We start from the raw sequence: 20,095 nt of genomic DNA on the forward strand, positions 1-20,095 counted from the left end.
CTATGGTTAAAACTGTAATTATCTGGGGAGAAGAAGGGCTTGAATAAAACTATTAAAAACCCAATGATGTTGTCATATGAAAAGCATTTAATCCACATGTAAAGCACTGTGCTAATGGAGAGCAGTTGGAACCCTAAAACATAGATAAAATTAGTGTTTAATGAAACTTTTCAAAATAATTTGTTAATGAACTCCCAGCACATTTGTACCGCACCTGCAACTCCCAAGATAGTAGTCATAGTGCTAGGAACCACTTGCAAGTCCAAAAGAAATTAAATTATAAGTCTAATTCTGAACTCGAAGTGAGGTTGCAAGTGGAAAACTTTTTAACCATTGCAAAACAAGCTTTTAAATGAATATATTAATATTTTATTCGGGTTTTTAAAAATTATTTTTAAGATTAGCTATGTCTACATTGTTGCAAAAGGGTAGCTAGTATGCTCTAGTATAATGTTAAATGGGCAAAACCCCCATGAAATTGTAAGAACCATCTAACACATATGAGTTGTTCTCACAGAAATCCCAAGGTTGCTTTTAGTTAGTGTGCTGGAAGTTTGAAAACAGAATTAGTCTACTCCTATTTTAACTTCTCCATTTAAGCAACCGATTATTTCTGTTCCTCTACTTCTGTCCCATTTTTTTTCGTGTTTCTTGATTCACACATTACTACCAGGAAAACACACAGCTGTAGATTTAAGATTTGTTAGACAGCATTGAACAAAAATAAGCTCTTATTTCAGCTTGCTTCAAGAGGTTTCATTTTCATGGCAGGAAATTTTTTTTTCCTGTTTTCTTTTTTGAAAAAAACTCTGTACAGAGTTTGTGAACTACTGCAACAATTTCTAACACGTATCAGTTTCCAGAAAACCTACGGAATTTTTTTTGGCACAATGTGATACCTTTTCTCCTATTTGGAATAAAGAACAGTTTTCATAGTGCAGTATTATTTTAATACTGTTACACAAGTACTGGTAACAATGTATAACCTTTTCATTAACTTTGTAACTCCTCTTAACTGCATCTGAAAAACATCGGTAGTCAGTTTAATATAAAAAATAATTACTGAGAAGACTTAACAGCTTACTGGAATGCCCAGCACATGCTTCCTCCTCCCTCCACATACACCCGCAGTTTATAAGGATTCAGTCTTACTGAATATTTATCTTCCATTTTATTTTAGTGAGATTTTTTCTAGTATATAATTTCTGCTTAATTTCACCAGTGTTCTCTACACTTAGTGACAGAATATATATTCTTTATATATATATTTTAAAAAAATGGTAATGTAAGAGGTTGTGTATAGATATTTTCATCTGGTCCTCAATAATTTCATATACAGAAACTAGAAAATAAACCCAGCACAAACTAGATGTACCAAGTAGTCCGTATTAAAATAATTACCACAGTAATTGAAAATTCCTGATCTTTGTCCTACAATAATCAGTTAACAAGCAGCTACTCCACAGCCTCTGGGATTTCTCTGTCATCCACAATAAGGGTATGAATAATTCCTTCCTTCCGTTTTCCACTGCTGACAGCCTTAATGCAACAGCTGTGATCATCAACACTGAAGTGAGTTTCAGTCCCATCTTCTACAAATTCACCCTGGAAGAAAGGAGACAAGAGTATGTGCTGTTTTAGTAAAAGAAAGGTTTGAGCACATCAGACTGTTTCCAAGGTTGAGATCATTCGTAGTTCCCACAATTGGAGCAGCCGTAGGTACCTGCAACAAGCACAGCCCAAATGCTGCACAAACCCGCAGCATCTCAGACAGCGCTTTGTCAAGGCGTCCAGTTAAAGATTTGTGGGTATGAGATGACAATCAACATTTCACATAATCAGAAATGGTAAAGTTGGAGTTTGTGAATCAATATCGTTGATCCGTGTCAGTAAAACAAAAATAGAAGAGACAGCTTCCTTCCGAGCTGCGCAGTACAGCCAGGAAGTATCACACAAACCTACAATGAAGTGGCAGTAAAACGTGAAGAATTTAGTGGTGCTTTCTACAGGAGGACAAAGAGATCCCTGAATTAACAGCTGTGTATTTTGGATACACAGCCCCTGCTGCAGTTACGTAATTTCCTGTTACAGATTTTGCCACACATGGCTGTGTTTTTGTCATCATCTTTGGGAGAGTGGAAAAACCCATGTGCCACTCTAATGCAGGCAGTTTGACAACTAAACCTGTACTTGTAGCTTGTAAGAATATCTCCTAGTGCATTTATTACATTATAGAAAAGGCTAAGAACCATCAGGAGCAGAAGTTCTGATTCACTGAGGGAGGATGTTTCTTCCACTGATTACCAAAGAAACATTTGGTGAATCTTTTCATCCTATTCTCAAGTGTAGCAAAACTGTGGATTTTACAATTTGTACTCATCCAGGGGATTACTTGTGGCAGTAGTAATCACAGTGACAACTCTCTGGGGAGAAAGCACATCCTTCAAGGATGGGGAAGCCTACACAGTACGCATATTGAAAGCCATCATAATATAAAAAGACACCAAATAGATTAAGCCTTCTAGATGTCAACCTGCTCTAAAAATTAATGCAGATGTGACAAAGACAAAAGATTTGATTTGTTCCAACGAGACTCTTAAGCCCCAAGTGTCAGGGACCATCTCTAGATGGGAAAAAATCATGAGGCATAACAGACTACATGTGTTCAACTTTCAGTCACCGCTAACATGAGCACGTTTTGATGAGGTGGCTCTACACTCTTCAAACTCAAGTCCCTCCCACTCCCCTGAAAGTATTCTCCCTAAAAACCCTGGACAAGGGACCCAGAAGATTTATTTTGCTTGTCTAAAAAGTGTAAACAAAAACATTGTTTGTCCTTAACTAGGTAGATGTTTGGCATCCTAACTGAAATACTGTCAGTTATAAAATACAGTGCAGGACATTGAGAACAGACTAATAGCACACTGGCTGTCTAGGCGTGTGCTTATACGCTGAGCAAAGTGAGGTAACGTGCCCCTCTGTGGCTTCTCTCGCTAAGCTTTGGTTATCTAGCCATAGCCTGTGAAAAGCCTTCGCAAATGATCACGTACCGCTGTTTCCATTTTTCGACCGTTGCACCACACATCCATAGTGTCCTTTTCTGTGAAGGAAAAAGAAAACAAAAAGTAGAACAAGATATTTTTGTCCCACTACAGACAAGAAGATCTAGGAATTTTTAAAATTTACTGTTGAATTTTACTTTCAGTTCCCCAAAGAAGTTCCTAATTAGCCATAGTACCTGAGCTACAGGGTTTACTCTTATATTGGAGAGATGGGAGGCTCTGTCATCAATGGGCAAACAGCTTTTGCTATGAACATACAATTTTACCTCTCCCTACCCCTGGCTATTAACACTGAATTGTTCTGAATATTGTCAGAGAGATTCTGACATTTTTAAACTGAAAAACTTGAGCGCAGAAAAATGAAGTAATTTCTGCTAATTATTTGGGCACTCTTTATTCAGTGAAGCTCTAACATTTTTCACAGGTCAGTTTAATTCAAAAGCAGCTTTATTTAACATCCATCAAACTGTTTGTATTCTTAGTTTCCTTGAAAACCCAAGTACCACTTAAAATATCAATCTTAGATTTTTTTCATTTGAAACAAACTATTCTTTTCTTTCTCCCAGCACATCGTCCTTAAATTACTTTGCTCTAGAATTCACATTACCAACACTGTCATCCACAGGACATCAGTAGAGAGCCAAACACTGCCTGCCTTTTAAGTAAGCATGAGGAGATAAGTTTGTGAGGAGACCAATCTGTTTCTGGCATTAAAATTGTCTTTCCTCCCCACCCCCCTTCATCTTAGGGGAGTTCATTCTGTCCTGAGGCTTAAGAAGAAATCATAGCCCAACATCTCTTGTCTCCAGGTCTAACCATACAGCAATACCTAAGTGGAAGTTTTCCTGCTAGATGTCATGGACAAATTCCTCAAGGTATCCCTTCCTCCTGCAAGCCAAAACATCTTGCTAACAATTTTTTTTTCCTCCAAAACGAGTCTTAGAGAGTTCCTCTGCTGGCTTTTATGTAACACTCCCATCTGATTGTAATGTATTTGGGAAAGGGGAGCGGAAGAGATGTATTGCCTTGCTATTAAGAAAGTGAAAAACCATCATCTGAAGTTTTTACATTCACTTTGTAGTTAAGTGATGCAAAAAAAAGGATGCTCATTAATATATCAAAAAGGTAGAATCTAACATTGTTGCGCTTCTTCAGTTAAAGACCCCTTGGCTTTGGCTTATGATTTTTGGAAGGAAAGCCTGGTTACCTGGATAACAAACTTACACACACACAGCAGGTTTGATCACAATGCAGATAACACTGCTATAACATGCTTCACCTGGACAGCTGTCTTGCTAGGGCAGCTCTAGGGACACAGAAGCCATAAATCCTTCCAACCTTTTTTTACTTTTTTTCTTTTTTTAAATCTAAACCATGCTGCTGTAGAAGAGAACACTGACAGCAGGCTCACACAGGTGTAACAAGACTATTATTTTTCAGGCTGTCTTTTGGCATCTAATTCCAAACTTCCAGACCACCCAGGATTTTACGCTGCATCAGTGCTAGCCACTGAACCGTGCTCTCTCGTAATTACCAGTTATTAAATGCATACAATCTTATTCAAAGGCAGCAACATAAAGTCACTCAATGTTTACTTACCTAGAACAACTCTATAGTCCGTACCACCCAAGCTCAGTACCCAAGTATTGGTTGTTTTTGATCTGTTCTCCATATACTTCTTGAGGCTCTTTCCATTGATCTCCAAAGTATATTCATATGCAAAGCCACTGACAGCATCAATGTTAATAGTAGCTTTTGTTTTGGACACTCCAACAGGGAATGTTTCTTTACCCACTAATTTAAACATCCATTCTTTTCTTATTTCTTCCTATAGAACAAAAAAAATGGGTATTAATTATCAACTTGAATGCCTGTTTTAGTATAAAAAAAATTGCACTAGAACTCTGGAAACAGCTCAGTACTTAACTATTATTTCAGAATGAATGAATACACAATATTCTGTATGTCTAGAGTGCTTCTGTCCAAGGACAGCAAAGCACTTCATGAATGCTCACACCTTAATTGTAACTGAAAAACAGAACGATGCAGTTCATTAAATTAGGTAAAATTAATCAACTGAATATACCTCACTTGCATTTATTAGTCTTTTGTTTGTTCTGATGCTTGTTGCATGGCAGTGCACTTACATAATCAGTATCATAGTGAATTTTGAGCACATAGCAATTTCACCTTTCCATCAACATAGACAACACGTTTTCCTGAAGTGGTCCCATGTTCAAATTCAATCTTATGAACACCATCACTTAAAGCTACTTCCCACACAGCCACCAAATCTGTCATCTTCTCTAAGTGGCTGTACCGAGACCTATGGAAACACCAACAAAGTAAGTTAATTGTTGTTGAAAGAGTTCAATTACTGATGTCTATAGTTCAAAGCTTTACTGCTTCAGGGCAAGTCGCTTTTTACAAATGAAAAATGAGACTTGCAAGAACAAGGTTACAGAACAGCTTCTATTTTCATGGTTTTCAAACATTCAAATATCACAAAATATAAACAGACAGTTAAACAGACTCACTTTGACAAACACCATACAAAGATATATATATACACATCTAACCTCTAAAATTTCCATTTCAGGTGACAGTATGGTTACAAAATTATACTTAGAATTCAGATGCTCCTGGACAGTTCTGTGATTTCTTGGCTGGTGTTAAAATACAGTATTTTGATTGGTCTCCAAGAAAGTGTTTTAGCCTTTTAAACTTCAAAAACAGTCAGGATGAGGAGTTTAGCTATTATCTGTTTTAACAGAATTGCCTGTAATCGCTCTCATAAACATCATCTACGTCATTCAGAAATGCAACTCTGCACGCACAAACACCAATAGGGCAGGAGATCTGGCAAGATATCATTTAACTCATTTTTAAAGTTTAGATACAGTCGTAAGTGACCACTGGAACTGTGGATATCTTTCCAAATCTGCTCATACCACAGTTCTGATTTTTTACCTTACTTCATCGTCACAGACAGTAATCTCCTCACGGGATGCCATAGTAACCAAAATGGCTTTTAATCCAATTAGCAGCAAGAAAAAGAGAAAAGTAGAGTAGCAGCATAAAAGTCTTGAGGCCTAAATTTTCCTTGTTTTCTCTATTTAAGATAAAGGACATTTCTAAAAGTGTCATGAACTATCATGCACTGCTGTGTGTATGGTGATACATAATTCTTCCTCTTAGACAGAAAGGCAAATTTCAGTACTCTTACAAAATTAAAAAGTGCAATTTATCCTAACTTTATTAGCACATCATGACTTTGTCAGTTATTTGATGGAAAAATGGTTTGCCTAACTTGTGAGCAACTTGACCAAAGCAGGAACCAAATCCACTGACCATAATAGACTAGGGACCGCTTCCACCTCAGGGAAAGTGAAATAGCACAGGCAACAATTTCAACCTACTCATTTTTCTAAACCACTGTAGCAGTTTTGAACAATCATATTAGCAATTTGACCTGGCAATTCAGTCATAAAGTCCATGTGAACCACAAATAAATCACTTGTTTCTTTCTTAGAAGGGTTTCTAGACTATGACTGTGTTTTACAACACTGCTGACTTATTTTTAATTTATTATTTTCACTAAACATATTAATTTGTCAAGAGCTATCTGCATTGTCTGTGCATATCAATGAGTATAATTTATGTAAGTGCAAATAAATGAACTTTGAATAAATTGTACTTTTCAGTGAAAAATGAATTTAAAGTTATAAGTTCTAGGGTTTCTCTTCAGCATGACAGAGGAGTGTGAATTTAAAAATTAAACCTCCTTCACTGTCTTAAGCTTCTATTTTAAAACATGCTCAAGTACACTGCTGTATTACTGTCCACAGTTTTGTCAGTGATTACATTTCTGTTCATAAACTGAAAAATAAGTTTTAAAAACAGTGAAACCGTTTTAAGGATCTAAGGATTTGATTCTCACAGTGGTGAGCAGTCTACAGCACCTAATAAATGCCGAGATTGTTCTGGTTGTTCCTAAAGTTCCGGGTTGATTTCTGTGAGGGCTCGCATCCCTTGGCCCACGGTGGAGGTCAGGCGGGGGTGCATTTCTGCGCTTTCCCCCTCTCCTTCTCCTCAAAGGAGCGGGCGCCAGGGGCTCAGGACAGACCCACGCTTGTCCCTGCTAGCTAACCAAGGCGAGAAGTGGCCTCGGGCACAAAAAGAAATGCCAGAAGAGGTGGCACCTGGAGCATGCCTATAGGCTACCCACAGAGACCGCATCACCCCTGGCGGTACGCAACCCAGCTGCACTAAAATCTGAATTTTAGCAGATAATTTAGGATCAGTGCTGGAAGGGTTAGCAAATATTCCAGAACACACAATTTCCTTTTAATCAAACCTGAACCAGCTTTATCTTTTCTGAAGGACAATCGATGCTACCAGAGTCCAAAGGGGAAGCCGGACACTACTACTTGACTAGGAGACGCCAGCCGCAGGCAGCCCTCAGGCTCACTGGCTCGAATTCAAGGAAACGGATTTGTTTCACTGTATTTTCCTGTTAATCAAGTCAGCAGTCCAAAATGAGATTTACTTCTTTACACATAAGGGCTTTTTCTGAAAACAAGGATAGGCTTACTGCTCTGCATCCACCTAATCTATGCCTGGCAGCAGACAGCGGGGAAAGGTGCGCTAGGAAGTATACGGACTCCAGAGACGGCAAATTTCTCCCCACCACCCACGTTTATTGCCAGCGAAGAGCTTTTCTTTTTTTTTTTTTTTTTTAAATCCTGACAGCGACCTTTCTAAATCCTCCTCAAACAGCTTATTGCTGCTCGCCGTGATCCTCCACACCCCGCAGGAACCAGCGACTCCTCTCCGAGCCGCGCTCAGCCCAAGCCTCAAGCAGCAGAGCCCCGCCGACCCCGGCCGCCTGGCCCGGCGGCGACCACGGAGGCCTCCCGGCACGTCCCACCCCTCCTCCGGGCCGGGCCCGCGGCAGCAGGCGGAAGCACACACGATCTGTTTCCTCCTCCTCCTGCGGCCAAGCGGTCTCCAAGGAGCCCGGGGAGACGCTCCCTCAGCCTGGGCGGGCCCAGCCATCCCGCCAGCGATGTCGGGACGTCCCCGGCACAGGAAGGGAGGGCAGCTCGCAGGCGCCTGAGGATAGATCAGGCCTCCACGGGCGGGCGGGCGAGCGATCAAACAACCCCGGCCCCACAGCCCCGCTGCTCCCGGCCCCACTCCTACCTCCGCGGGACTCTCCTCCCCCTCGGCTCCCCGCGCCTCAAAATGGCGGCGTGCGGCCAGCGCCGCCCCGCGGGCGCCCGCCCGCCTCTCTCCTCTCCGCTTCCCTCCCCTCAGCGCCGGCGGCGGGCGGGCCGTTACCTACCGCCCTCCCGTCCAGCCCCGCGCCTTCCCGCCGCGGGCAGCACCCTACGAAGCCGTTCCCCGCCGCTGACCGGGACCTGCTGAGGCTCCGCGTCCTGGTAACCGGCCCCTTTCCTCTCCTGTGTGCCGGCGGCAGCCTGCGGGCGGCGGCGCGGGGCCCGGCCCCCTTCCCCGGCGGCCCGAGAGCGGGCGCCCCTCGCCATGACAGAGGTACCGTGCTGGACCTGAGGTGGCTGTTGTTAGTGCTTGGTAGTTAAAAACAGAACAAAAAGAAAACAAACAGTAAACCCGCAGAGCAGGCACCCGTGCCCTCTTGAGGGCTTCTCTCGGGGCTGGGGCAGGGGGTCGAGGCCCACTGCACCCCCCGTGTGTTGGAGTTACCCGAGGGACGGTTGTTTGGGGTTTTTAAAAAGGTAAATTTTACTCACTGTGTGTATTTCTCCTAATAGTGATCAGGAAAAACTATTCTGTATATTGTTAAGTACACTTTTTCCCAATATTTTTTTTCAGATCCTACTGAAAAGTCTCACAAGCCCTCCTGTAGTGGCTGGGGATTCTTGGGGGTTTGGCGTTTGTTTTTATTTGGGGGCATGTGGTATCCTCCACCGCCTGCACAACAGGGATGACAGGAGACTGTGAGCTGATCTTGAGAACTCAGGTTTCTGTCTCTTCCCCTTCTCCCAGCTGCAGCAGGAGAAGGCAGAATGGGAAAACTTAAACAAGCTATTAATGCGTCATGGGTTGAAACCAGTGACTCTTTTTGCTTCCCAAAGCTGCAGAAATGTATCAGGTAAGGAAATGCTAATTTTACTAATTTTTGTATTTAGAAATAGTAAGCCTAAGTTCATAAGGCATCTCTAAAGCTGTCGTCACTTCCAGATGGTATCAGAGATGTGATCCTCTTCAGCTATTAAAAGTCTTTCATTGTGACTTTGTTTATTTTATGTATCTCCAGATATGATTGTCTTAGACAGTCAGTCTTCCCTGGGAATAAGACTTGCATTAAAAACGCTGGTGGAAGATGCAGACCGACAGCAGAAAATGATGCAGGGGCTTATGGAGACTAATCGTTCTCTCAGGTAAGATGCAGTGGAAGGAACTTACCTGCTACGGCAAAGCAAAAGTATTATCAGTGTTCGTCTCCTCCCAGGTGGAGCTCTTGTCACACCAGAGGCCTAAGAGCTTTTTCCTGAGATTATTGTCCAATATGCAACAATGTTGGCCTAATTCTTTCTGAACTCTTCCATTATTTCATCTGCTGCTTCTTCCCATACCAGCATATTTCCTGTACCTGCTGCTGCAGGCTGAGAGTCATCAGATAATGTTGTCAGGCGTGTGCTTCCTTCACTGTCTCTAATGAAATGAGTTTAACTTAAATCAAGGATTTATTTATTTTCTTCAGAGATGAGATACGACAGGAACGAGGTCGGGCATCTCGACAAGAACAACGGGCTAATGATTTGGAAAATGTGGTGAAAAACATTAAGTCTAAAATTTGTCAGCTGGAAGATGAGACAATAGCTAGAGTTTGCCAGCAACAGAGTCAGGTCAAAGAACTTCAAAAAGATCAACAGGTTTCACAGGTAATTCAGATAGTGCTATCTGAGGATTCAAACTTTTGACGTTTTTTAAAAGCTCTAAAATATTTATGTTGATCAAAATAAACATGAGTCCTGGGTTGTAGAGTTAGTACACGGTTTATAGCTAAGATTTTTCAATCTCTACAGAATTTTCTAGTTATAACTTGGAAAAATACCTGTATCCTTCTTCCACTGTTTCTTCAGGATGGCTAAAACCCAAGTACTAAGCCTCCTTGGGACCAAGTGCCTCCTTGGGCATGTACAGTACAGTCTCCAGCTTGTGGGTTAGAATAACTTTACAATGCTTCTGTTATCTGTTCACAGGCAAAATATCAACAGCAGCAGAAAAAGCTGCAAGAACAGGAAGAGATTATTGCCCATTTGCAGAAGGAGCTGTGCAAAGTTGGGATGGAGGAGCAACAGCGTGTTGCCACTCAAAACAAAACGTTTTGTCAGTTTTGCAAAAGAGCTCCCAAGTCTCTTCTAGATCAACGGTAAGCAATTTTCTTATATTGGTTAATGACCTGTTACATTAAATGAAGAAACGGATTTTAAAGTGACTGTTCTTGATATTTATATGAAAAAGAAATCTGGAGACCTTAGGAGCACAAGCTGAAATATGAATTCTTGTAAAGGTACATCAATGCAGTAATTTTTTCTGTATAAAAATTGTGAGCTGGACAAATCTATGGCAGAAATTTTAGAAAATCAGCCACTGTATACACTAGGTGTCAGCAAAGAGAAGGAAATGATTCACTCTACTCCAACTGCTAAGGTGATCTCCTCCTGGGATTCTAACATTTTAAAATGCAAATTTAAAAAACAACCAACCAAAAAACAACAAACACCACCCCCCCCAAAAAAAAACCCTTCCAGTTTTGGAAAGTGGTCTTTGCAACTGCTGACTGCAGGCTTGCTGTAAGGCTTCCCTGGTAATTTAGGGAAAATACTGAAAGTACTCCAAGCCTGTGTCTCTTGCAGTAAGATCTCTGTAGTTCTGCTGTAATCAGAGATTTGCCAATTCTTAGGCCTCAGGTAGCCATCACTTTATTGTGCTGATGTCACCTTGTTTTCTAGGCCTGGTTAGCAGTGTTTACCAGGGAAGCATTTAAAAGGGACTGTGTGTGCACAGCCTTTTTCTCGTGCCCTCACTGTGTGAGAGGAAGGATCACTGAATTTGGTTCCCTGTGCTTTCTCATCTGTCTCTCCAAAACAGACAATCTGAGTGCTCAAGGGGAAGGGTAGTTTCTCAGCTGTTCAGTTTTTTGTGTGTCTATTTTTTTGCAACCACTTACTTTGAAAGCACTTTTAGTTTCTTTGAAGACGGATGTTCTCGGGCTGTGTGGGACCTGTGCTCTCCCGCAGTGGTCGCTGAGCCCTAGCACTCGGGACTGTGCCTCACTGGTAAGCTTGCTTGGGTAAACATAGGGACAAGATAAGGAGGCTGTCAGGAGGATTCAGCTTTTTTCTCCTCTTAAATAATTTTACCACTTTTACACTAGTACAGAGTTAATGTCTCTACTTTTTTTGCTTTGGACAACTGTGACCCTATTTGTTTGGTCTGAGAGAACACCCACCATTTGAAGCAGTCCCTTCTGAAGTGCAGTACAATTGTGTAAGCTGGCAGGTTCCTATGGGTTGGTTGCAGTATCTTTCAGGCATGATTTTTTTGAGAATGTCTGAAATTCAAAATACCATTTTTCCTTTCTTCAGGTCCCTTTGTCTAATTGGTTATTACGAATCTCAAATCAGTCAAATGAAAAAGGAGCTAAGGTAGGTCTCATCTAATGCCTTGTGGTTCTGCTGTTCACGATTTTCTTAACTCCTTATTGTTCTTAAATTTTATAATGGTAAATATTCTCTGTGTTCCAGACATCACTAGCATGTAAGAAACAGCAAAGAATTGTAAAGGTCATGGAAATTTGGATTCATCTGGGGAATAACTGTCAGTCAGGCTAAGCAGCTGCTCAGTCAGGAGGCCAGACCAGCTAGGAAGCTGGGGGTATTTAGCCACTTGAGCTAAAGGAATACCAGCTTTTCAGCTCTATCACGGTGCCTATATGGTACAAAGCAACAAGCAGATACCTGAGACATTCCTATAATTTGAGATTATTATCTTGAAAACTGAAGTGGGATTTGGTTGTACTGAAATTTTTCTCAAGGAGTAAGTGCACTGAATTAGTATATGAAACAGCTTCCCAGAAATAATAGAGAAGAGCAGTGAATCTTGGGGCAGAATTTCTATTCTATTTACTTTGCAGTTTATGGAAGCGTTATTATCATACCTAACTGCGAACTAAACCAACTTAGATCTTTGAGGTGATCGTATTACAGTAAACTGAAACAATTTATGTTTTCCCAATAGGCAATACAAAAAAGATGAAGACCAGGCACAGAGAGAAGTGAAAAACAAAGAAGAATTCTTAAATCTAGATGCTACTCCTAATTATAGAGCACTGCTCACGGTATGGAACTGCTAAGAATAAGTCAGTGCAGATCTCTAAATGGTAACCCTTCAAGAGCCATGTAGAAACTTATATGTGTTTTTTTATTTCTATCCCCATGTTCTTATTATGTCTTCTTAAGTTGTAAACTCTCTGGGCGGGGTTCACTGTCTTTTATGCAAAGATTCGGAACTATGTTGTGAGTTGTCTTTGCTGGGGACTGCATCGACCTCCTTAGTCACAGGTTCTCCACCTGTGGTCTGATGCAGCAGGCTCTTGATCTTAGTCAACTAATCCCTCATCCATGCTGTCTTGCTGTATAGGCAAATGGGAACCCTTCTTTAACACATACATACATTAAAGTGTTCAAGCTTGTTAATTATGGAATGAGTAAAATAAAAGAAATAACACACTCTATGTTGCAGTCTTTCCAGAAACAACTCATTGAAACAAAATCCAGGAATGAACAGCTTTTGCTTGAAAACATAAATCTCAAGAAAGATTTGGAAATAAGGTGAGAAAGGATAAGTATCATTCTTTGAAAGGGCACTTTGGTAGACTTTGCTTTACAAAGAAAGAAACTGAAAGCACCAGCAGTTGTAAAAGTATAGTATGAAATCTGCCTTTAAAAGTGATCCACAGAAGTAAGATAGGGCAGCAACAGTCAACCTTCCCTCCATATGCTGTTAATAACAACAACTGCTAATGGTTATTTTGCTCTTTATTGCTGTTGCCACTAGAAATGTTTCAGAATTTCATTTCCAGAATGATGTTGTGGCACTGGCAAAGCTTTCTTACTTTTTTGCTTGGCTGAGTTTTATAGACACCTTCAAATGCAAGACATGTAATATGGTACTTTTTCTTTCTAACAGACCAACTGCACAGGAGTTAAAACTTTACAAACATCAAGTGAAGAAACTAGAGAAAACTTTAAAGAAAACTATCCAGTAAGTATATTTCTTCAGTAATTTTCATGAACCCTCTGAACTTCTTAAGGCAAAGATACTCTGCAACCTGTAATGTGGATAGTAGCTTATAAGGCATGTACGTTATCACTGTTCCTTGGAGCCTGGTTATGGTCAGCAAATGCTACTGTATCTCTGAAGATAGAGTAGTGAATCTCTGAAATAATGGCATAGTCTCCAAATAGGGGCACAGCAGTGTGTCTTTTTTATTTCATTTTGTCTTTCTGGATTTGATTTGAGTGCTGTTGCAGGCAGTATGGACAGGCCCGAACTGTGGTGTTTGCTGCTTCCGTGAGCTATAAAGCTACTGGTTACATAATGGATTATGAATGAGAAAGTACAAGTTGCAAAATGTTGCAGCTACTGAAGTTATGTCCATATTATTCTTAGAAATTGACTTTTTTTCTGAAACATTGCTAAGAAAATACATTGAATGTACTAGAGATACAGTATTGGCGAAGTGCTTTTATCTGTAATTTCATTTAATTGTTTGTGCATGTGTATACCGAATGCTAAATACTTTATAGCCTGAAAAAGGCATCACTTAAACTATAAAAATGTTCAGTTCTTCGTTTTACATCATGTATATTTAAATGGCCTTTTCTCATGCAGTGGGTATGATTTAGAGAAAGTCATCTTAGATTTGACAAGAAGAGTAGCAAGCTATATATAGTAAGCCAGAAAAAATGTTCAAGCAGAAGCAGATAAAGACTGAGCATGGAATTTTGACCCCTTTGAGTAAAATTCTGGATTTTAAGTCTTCAGCTGTAGTAGAACCTCTGGTAACAGAACAACTGTACATCTAGTGGTATCCCTTCTAAATTAGCATGTGATCTGGAATAACCTCAACCTGGAGACTTGAGAGAAATTAATGATATTTACATATAGGTATTATATTCTTCAGGTAGAGCAGTTTGATGGAATCCTGTTGGCAGGCATCATAAAATGGAGATTTTTACTTCGTAGGTATAAATATATGTGCTACATGCCTGGTTCTTTAATCAAGTTGAAACTAGTATCTCCTGCTAAGACTATTTGTGTAACCTACTGTTTGTATTTGGCGTGTAGATCTTCAGGGAGTAGTACCGGAGAGAGAAGAGAAGAAAAGAAAGAACCTGAGAGTATCGCAGGAGTAGATCAGCTGCAGGCAGTCTGCCAGCAATACTTACAGGTATGCAAATTTTATCTGTACCGTGTGTAACTATCACTGTTACAATGAAATACAATGCATGAGTTTTGGTTTTGTAAACTGGAGTGTGCTATTTTGAATCTTAAGAGTTCATATGAACTCCTCTGGATCTGGCAGTTAATGTAGGCTTGTTCTTAATTGTTCTATCTTAGTGTAAACTACCTGAAAATACAGCAAAAGAGCAGAGACTGGGTTGGCAAACATCAAATCAATGATTTATCTGAACTCTTTTCAGAAAGGGATTTGTTCAAGGTCTTGGGCAACAGAGATCTGTACATTACAATTTTAAACATGCCTGAGGAGATAGTGGCTTTTACTGTTCTTTGAATTAAAAAAAAGCATATATAATAAAACTTAACAAAATGTAAACAGTGGAAGTAAAAATGCCTCAAGTGCATCAATGTTAAATATCCCTCAAAGGGCAGTACTTGCACTACTTTTACATATCTTCTAGCTAGTATATTTTTAAATCTTTGAATCTATTGCATATTGAATGCATCTGTAACATTCATTGATAGTAACTTAATGGAGCTATTTATGATTTCATGTTTAGACAGTCATGACTGTGGTGAAGAGGGTTTTTATTACAAAATGTCATACATATTTGAGCAATAACGTTTGTTATTTGGTGTTGAAGGTTTTGTCCCATATTGATTCTGTTTTGCGAAGTCCAAGAGCTCCTCCGTTAATATACAGGCGCAGTAAAGGGCCAGTGCAAAATTATATTAAAGACAGTGGACAGGAATGTGGATTTGAGCACCTTCCGCTCACTATAGAAATGTGGGCAGATCAGCTAATGGCCCTAAAGGTAACACATTGTTGTACTTGGCTTTAATTCCTCCTTTAATCTGCCAACCACCCCTCGGTGTCTCCCTGCATGTAGTGGTTTTTTTCTGTGTCTAGCTTTCGTTATTGTCTGACTTGGTGTTAAATTTTAAAAACAATTCTGCTGTCCATTTATGTACCACTTTAAAACTATAGTAAAGTGAAAAATGTGCAGTGTGCCTACAGGCCAGAGATATTCCTCTGTGTACATTGTCTAAATGTTTCTGTTTGCTGACTGAGTCCCTCCCTAATAAGACACTTGAGCTTTAGAGTCTATGTACTTCACACATTAATGACAATGCATTCCCTTTCTTCCTTTTGTCTTGTCAGAATAGTAACTTTTTGATCTAGATACAAGTGAAGTAATTTTGTTTAAAACCAAACTCTCTGTGACCAACACTCCTTATTTCACTGAAATGATAATATATGAAATACTTCCATTTTTTTTACTATCAGTATTCGTTTTAAATGAAACAATGTAAGCAAGATACTGTGCTTAAATTCCATGAAAATTAAAACCTTACTGTCTCCAGTACTGAAATGTTTTTGCATATGAGAAACAGAAAATGCCCATTTCTATAGTAAAACCAACTTCAAGCATTTACTAAAATCAGTTGTGTTTCCTCCCTTCTTTTAAAAGGATTTGCATAGGTCCTTGAGAAAACTGTCTCTGGAATTGGTGCCCTGGCACACTGGAGATCTGCAGGATAGTAGAGAATCCATACGAGTTGAAGACCTCCAGTTCATAGTAGATGCAATTTTAGAAGAAATAGAAAATAAGGAAAAGGTAATTCTTACCAGGAGTTTATAATGACAAGTTACTGTGGAATTCTTAAATGCACTCTTCACACGGTGATTTGTGCATTTGAAAGCCTTGTGGGGTTTAAGCTGTTTGAAGACATTCAATAGTCAAAGACTATTTTAACATAATGGATAAATTCACCTTGGGGAAGGCTGCTTTAATCAAAGTCATTTGACCAATGATGAATTTGCATTGCCCTGAGTCTCAGGTATTATCCTGTTCTGTCTGTTTCTCAGTCAGCATTGAGAATACATAAATATACTTACCAAGCAACAGAGGAGAAAGCTTTCAAAAGAGTATTTTTGGTTTGCTGGTTATTTGTGTCTGAAAACTCTCTTTAAAATATGTTTTCAGATTTAAGAATATTTGAAATGCTGTGATTTAATATGGGAAGTTACACCTGCTTTTCTTCATAGACTAGTTTTAAGAATGTTTCATGGTTTAACATAATCCTTGCTTTGTTAAGCAACAATGTTGATGAGTTATTCTTTCTGCTTGCTACAGAACAGCCAGACACCATCCTTACCAACCCTGTTTGCAATAGTCTCTCACTTCCAGAAGTTGTTTGATGTGAATTCTCTGAATGGTGTTTATCCACGAATGAATGAAGTTTACACAAAGCTTGGGGAAATGACCAACGCTATGAGAAATCTCCATGAGCTCCTGGAACTAGGTAAAGACTTACCACCTTGCATTTGTTCAGACCATTGCCAAAGGAAGAAGATGGCAAGTAAAAGGCTAATCTCTTCATAGAAAACACGTTGAGCTGCTGAGAAATGGGTAAACTAGGTATATTCTTCACTGTGAAGATAAAAATAGGTTGCTGTGAATTGGCAGTTTAAATAAGAAACCCCCATTATTTGTAAGCCTTTAGTAGTTGCTGAGGAATACCAAGGAGGCAGAAGAAAGGAATAACAGATGAAATTGAATTTTTTTCCCCAAAGCTGTTTCCTGTGAGCTGACATCATAATTCTTCTTGACCATCTTTCATTCTCTACTTGAAAGATAACAACTGTAAGAAAAAAAAATAACTCAACCTCCGCTGCTCTGTAATTTATTCATGTATAATTATGTCCAGCCCTCAGAAACTTCCATCTTACACTGCTAAACTTCAGAGAAGTTACTGAATGTCAAAAGTTACACAAGTTTTGGTGTAGGTGGTTTTATATACTACTAGTAGTATGTATACTACTGTATTTATAGTAGTTTTATATACTGTATAAATTTATATACTATAGTAGTATATAAACTACTAGTGTATACAACTTATATACTACTAAGTAACAGTGTTTTCTGAATGTCAAAAGTGCCAGTACTGAGAGGCGCACTTAGGTACTTCCCAGTACCCATTCTCTTCTGGTTTGTACTTCTGGAGAACGGCGGCAGCTGCTGCTGCTCTTGGGTTTAAAGGTTTGGCCGTGTGTAAAGGGTGTGCAGCCTGAGAGTGAGGCCCCTGGACTACTCAGGCCTTCTGAGCCTCTTTTGAGGAGGGAAGCAGCCTTCCTGCCTGCAGCCAGCACAGGAGATGAGGAAGCCTCATGCCTCCCTAATAATCGCAAACCAGTGGAGCTCAGAGGATGCCTTCTCCAAGCCTAGTTCTGAAATTGGAGAAAAGGATGAGGAGCCTGTTACCTTCAATCACAGCAGCCAGAGCGGGTAAAATCCAATACCAAAACAAGTTCTGGCTGTTCAACAAAGTGTTTATTGCACAGGTTCCCTGTTGGCCTAGCCCCTGTACTGTGCTTCTGCTGTGTTACAGGAACCCAGTGAATAACCCTCTCTATAATTTCAGTTGGCTGATTTCCACTGACATTGTATGTTGCACTTTAGTGCCATCTCTGCTGTGAAAACACACAGCTCTGACAAGTTGTTCCAGCCACTAAAAGCTGAGAGATTCACCATTCTTAGCTAATGTTAGTTTATTTCTGACCATAGGCACTTTGTTTTCTGTGAAAGATGGAACTACACCTAGATGTGTGAAAACTGAATACAGTCCAGGCATCTGCAAGAATTGGATTGTCTGAAATACGTTCCTGTTATTACTGTTATGAGGGACATGAAGTGTTTGTTTTTCCACAGACAGTTCAGCTCCGCCCACTGTGGTAGTGGATACTGTTGGGAAACTGTGTGACATAATTAATGAGAACGTGACTGAGCAGGTACAGCAGCTGCTGGGGACCCAAGACATCCACAGGTATGTGGGGCTGTTCCACTGGTGACCGTTCTTCAAACATCAGATTTAGTAATTGAGAGAACTGGCTAAAACTGATACTAAAAGAAACTTTAATCATTTGTTATGAAGTCAGTGAGCTGTGACAGTAAGGGAGTTACTACTATTTTATGAAACAAATCTTGAATACTTTTGAAAAGATAAAGCTGGCAAAGAGAAAAATTAAGGCCAGAAGGTTCCAAATCCCCGTGTTGGTTTGTGTGGATAAGGTGATCAAATAAGCCTCGATAGGATGTGTGTTTCATAGGAGACAAAGCAAATATTGCATGTGGGTGGGGAGGAGAAAGTGTTGCAAGGTTTCAGCTGTAATTTCAAAGTGTATTAGTTGCTAAGAGAACGTAGGCCTCCCACTACCTACAGACACTTTGGGAACTGGACAAATTCTGTTATACGATCAGCAGATGACAATGTACCTGTATTTGGTGGCAGGCTCTGAGAGCTTGCATTCAGCATGCGCTTGGCAAATGTACTAAAAATTACTTGCAGCAGGCAGCATCAGACACATGCCTAGTTCACAGTACTAACTCCCTCAACCTTTCTGCACTCTTCACAGTTTTAACTAGAGAATAGCTGCTTATAAAATATTCCTTGCTCCACCTCTGAGGCAGTTATATCAGCCACCCCCAGGCAGTATATTTAGCATACAAAGACTAATGTTCCAGTCCAAAAATTACCTGGTGCCATGTCAGGAGGAAAGGAAGGCTGTATATAGGGCATAAATAGTGAAATTAGAGATCCTCTTTTGGCAGCTAACACTTGTTGGCTGCAGGTTTCAGAACTTGAGAACACATTTTTAGTGTAGATGGTTTCATACATTACTAAGTAACAGTGTTTTCTGAAAAGTCATGACATAGTATGGCAAAACAGCCAAGGAGATAAAATGTCCTTGCACCTTTTATCTGACAGTCTCACTTGCACATTTCAGTATAATCAATAAGCTAGAAGAACATGAGTGCTTCTTTCCACCCTTTCAAGCTCTCATTCAAGATTTGCTCTGTCTTCTAGGTGAGTAATATTTGCCACAGCTGTAATTATCTTCATGCTAATACTTCCTCCTAAAACTTTAAATAGCTAACACGTGTCTTGTTTACTCCCGGTGTGCTAAAACACAAGGAGGATGTGAGGGAAGGTGCTAACTTTTGCCTCACTTCTTCCCATCTTTCCTCAGGAAGTGATGAAAATACTCTGTTTTCATTGAACATGGGGTTTCATGTATTCAATCATACTACTCCTAAGATAAGCTAAATTGAGTTTTTTCCAAAAGCATTAAAAGGTGTGAGGAGTTTATTCACTAGCTGTATTTCTAACATTTTAAGTTAGAATTGTGGCTGAAGGTGAAGATGTTCTAGGTACATATGTCTTACCATTTTTGCTTTCCATTCTGTTTCAGAGATCAGTAACCTGGATGATATTTTACCTACTGTGCGACATCTGAAATTGGCAGCTAGTTAAAAGTTAGTCTGGTCTTCTCTAGCAAGATTCATCTTACCTGTGACTGCACCTGTTGATGCACATATGACATTACAGCTACCTCTAACCTCTGTTACTCTAATCAGGAGTTTCAGAATTTTTGCCATAAATAAAAGATGCTGCATTTTTTCATTTTTAATTCTTGTTTTATGGTCAATTTAAGAAAAACTTTCTATAACCGC

General features: G+C 39.8%; 2 protein-coding genes across 12 annotated transcripts; one reads left to right on the forward strand and one right to left on the reverse strand.

Annotated features, from left to right (window-relative positions):
- Nucleotides 1–64: 64 nt before the first annotated feature.
- On the reverse strand, nt 65–8,523 carry FAIM (Fas apoptotic inhibitory molecule). 4 transcript variants are annotated; one of them, XM_074873687.1, is made up of 5 exons: nt 8,410–8,523; nt 5,253–5,388; nt 4,662–4,890; nt 3,051–3,100; nt 65–1,605 (listed from the first exon to the last, which is right to left on the reverse strand). In XM_074873687.1, the coding sequence occupies exons 2-5, from the start codon at nt 5,361–5,363 to the stop codon at nt 1,456–1,458; spliced, it is 540 nt and encodes a 179-aa protein (XP_074729788.1). In that variant the 5' UTR covers nt 5,364–5,388; nt 8,410–8,523; the 3' UTR covers nt 65–1,455. The 4 variants fall into 4 exon arrangements, with proteins under 4 accessions (XP_074729788.1, XP_074729786.1, XP_074729785.1 ...); XM_074873685.1 differs by lacking the exon at nt 8,410–8,523 and adding an exon at nt 8,268–8,368; XM_074873684.1 differs by lacking the exon at nt 8,410–8,523 and adding an exon at nt 7,819–8,240.
- On the forward strand, nt 3,107–20,050 carry CEP70 (centrosomal protein 70). 8 transcript variants are annotated; one of them, XM_074873670.1, is made up of 16 exons: nt 3,107–3,937; nt 9,093–9,198; nt 9,364–9,487; nt 9,811–9,991; nt 10,313–10,482; nt 11,702–11,761; nt 12,354–12,453; nt 12,858–12,946; nt 13,305–13,379; nt 14,466–14,568; nt 15,224–15,394; nt 16,052–16,198; nt 16,718–16,886; nt 18,293–18,407; nt 19,369–19,448; nt 19,834–20,050. In XM_074873670.1, exons 1-16 carry the CDS (start codon nt 3,920–3,922, stop codon nt 19,893–19,895), a joined length of 1,770 nt encoding a protein of 589 aa, XP_074729771.1. In that variant the 5' UTR covers nt 3,107–3,919; the 3' UTR covers nt 19,896–20,050. The 8 variants fall into 8 exon arrangements, with proteins under 8 accessions (XP_074729771.1, XP_074729773.1, XP_074729776.1 ...); XM_074873671.1 differs by lacking the exon at nt 3,107–3,937 and adding an exon at nt 8,481–8,618; XM_074873672.1 differs by lacking the exon at nt 15,224–15,394.
- Nucleotides 20,051–20,095: the final 45 nt, after the last annotated feature.

This window comes from Strix uralensis, chromosome 6 (assembly GCF_047716275.1).
Source record: "Strix uralensis isolate ZFMK-TIS-50842 chromosome 6, bStrUra1, whole genome shotgun sequence".
Classification (NCBI taxonomy): domain Eukaryota; kingdom Metazoa; phylum Chordata; class Aves; order Strigiformes; family Strigidae; genus Strix; species Strix uralensis.

Bases quoted from the DNA above. Each gene is read 5' to 3' on its own strand.
- FAIM (XM_074873684.1), bottom strand. From the start codon at position 8,120: ATGGCTGGGCCCGCCCAGGCTGAGGGAGCGTCTCCCCGGGCTCCTTGG. The intron at 5,389-7,818 runs GTCGCTGTCAGG...GTGTTTCCATAG, and splicing joins TTTGAGGAGGATTTAGAAAG to GTCTCGGTACAGCCACTTAG. The intron at 4,891-5,252 runs GTGAAATTGCTA...TTTGTTCTATAG, and splicing joins TTGTCTATGTTGATGGAAAG to GAAGAAATAAGAAAAGAATG.
- CEP70 (XM_074873670.1), top strand. The intron at 15,395-16,051 runs GTAACACATTGT...TTCTTTTAAAAG, and splicing joins ATCAGCTAATGGCCCTAAAG to GATTTGCATAGGTCCTTGAG. The intron at 16,887-18,292 runs GTAAAGACTTAC...GTTTTTCCACAG, and splicing joins CCATGAGCTCCTGGAACTAG to ACAGTTCAGCTCCGCCCACT.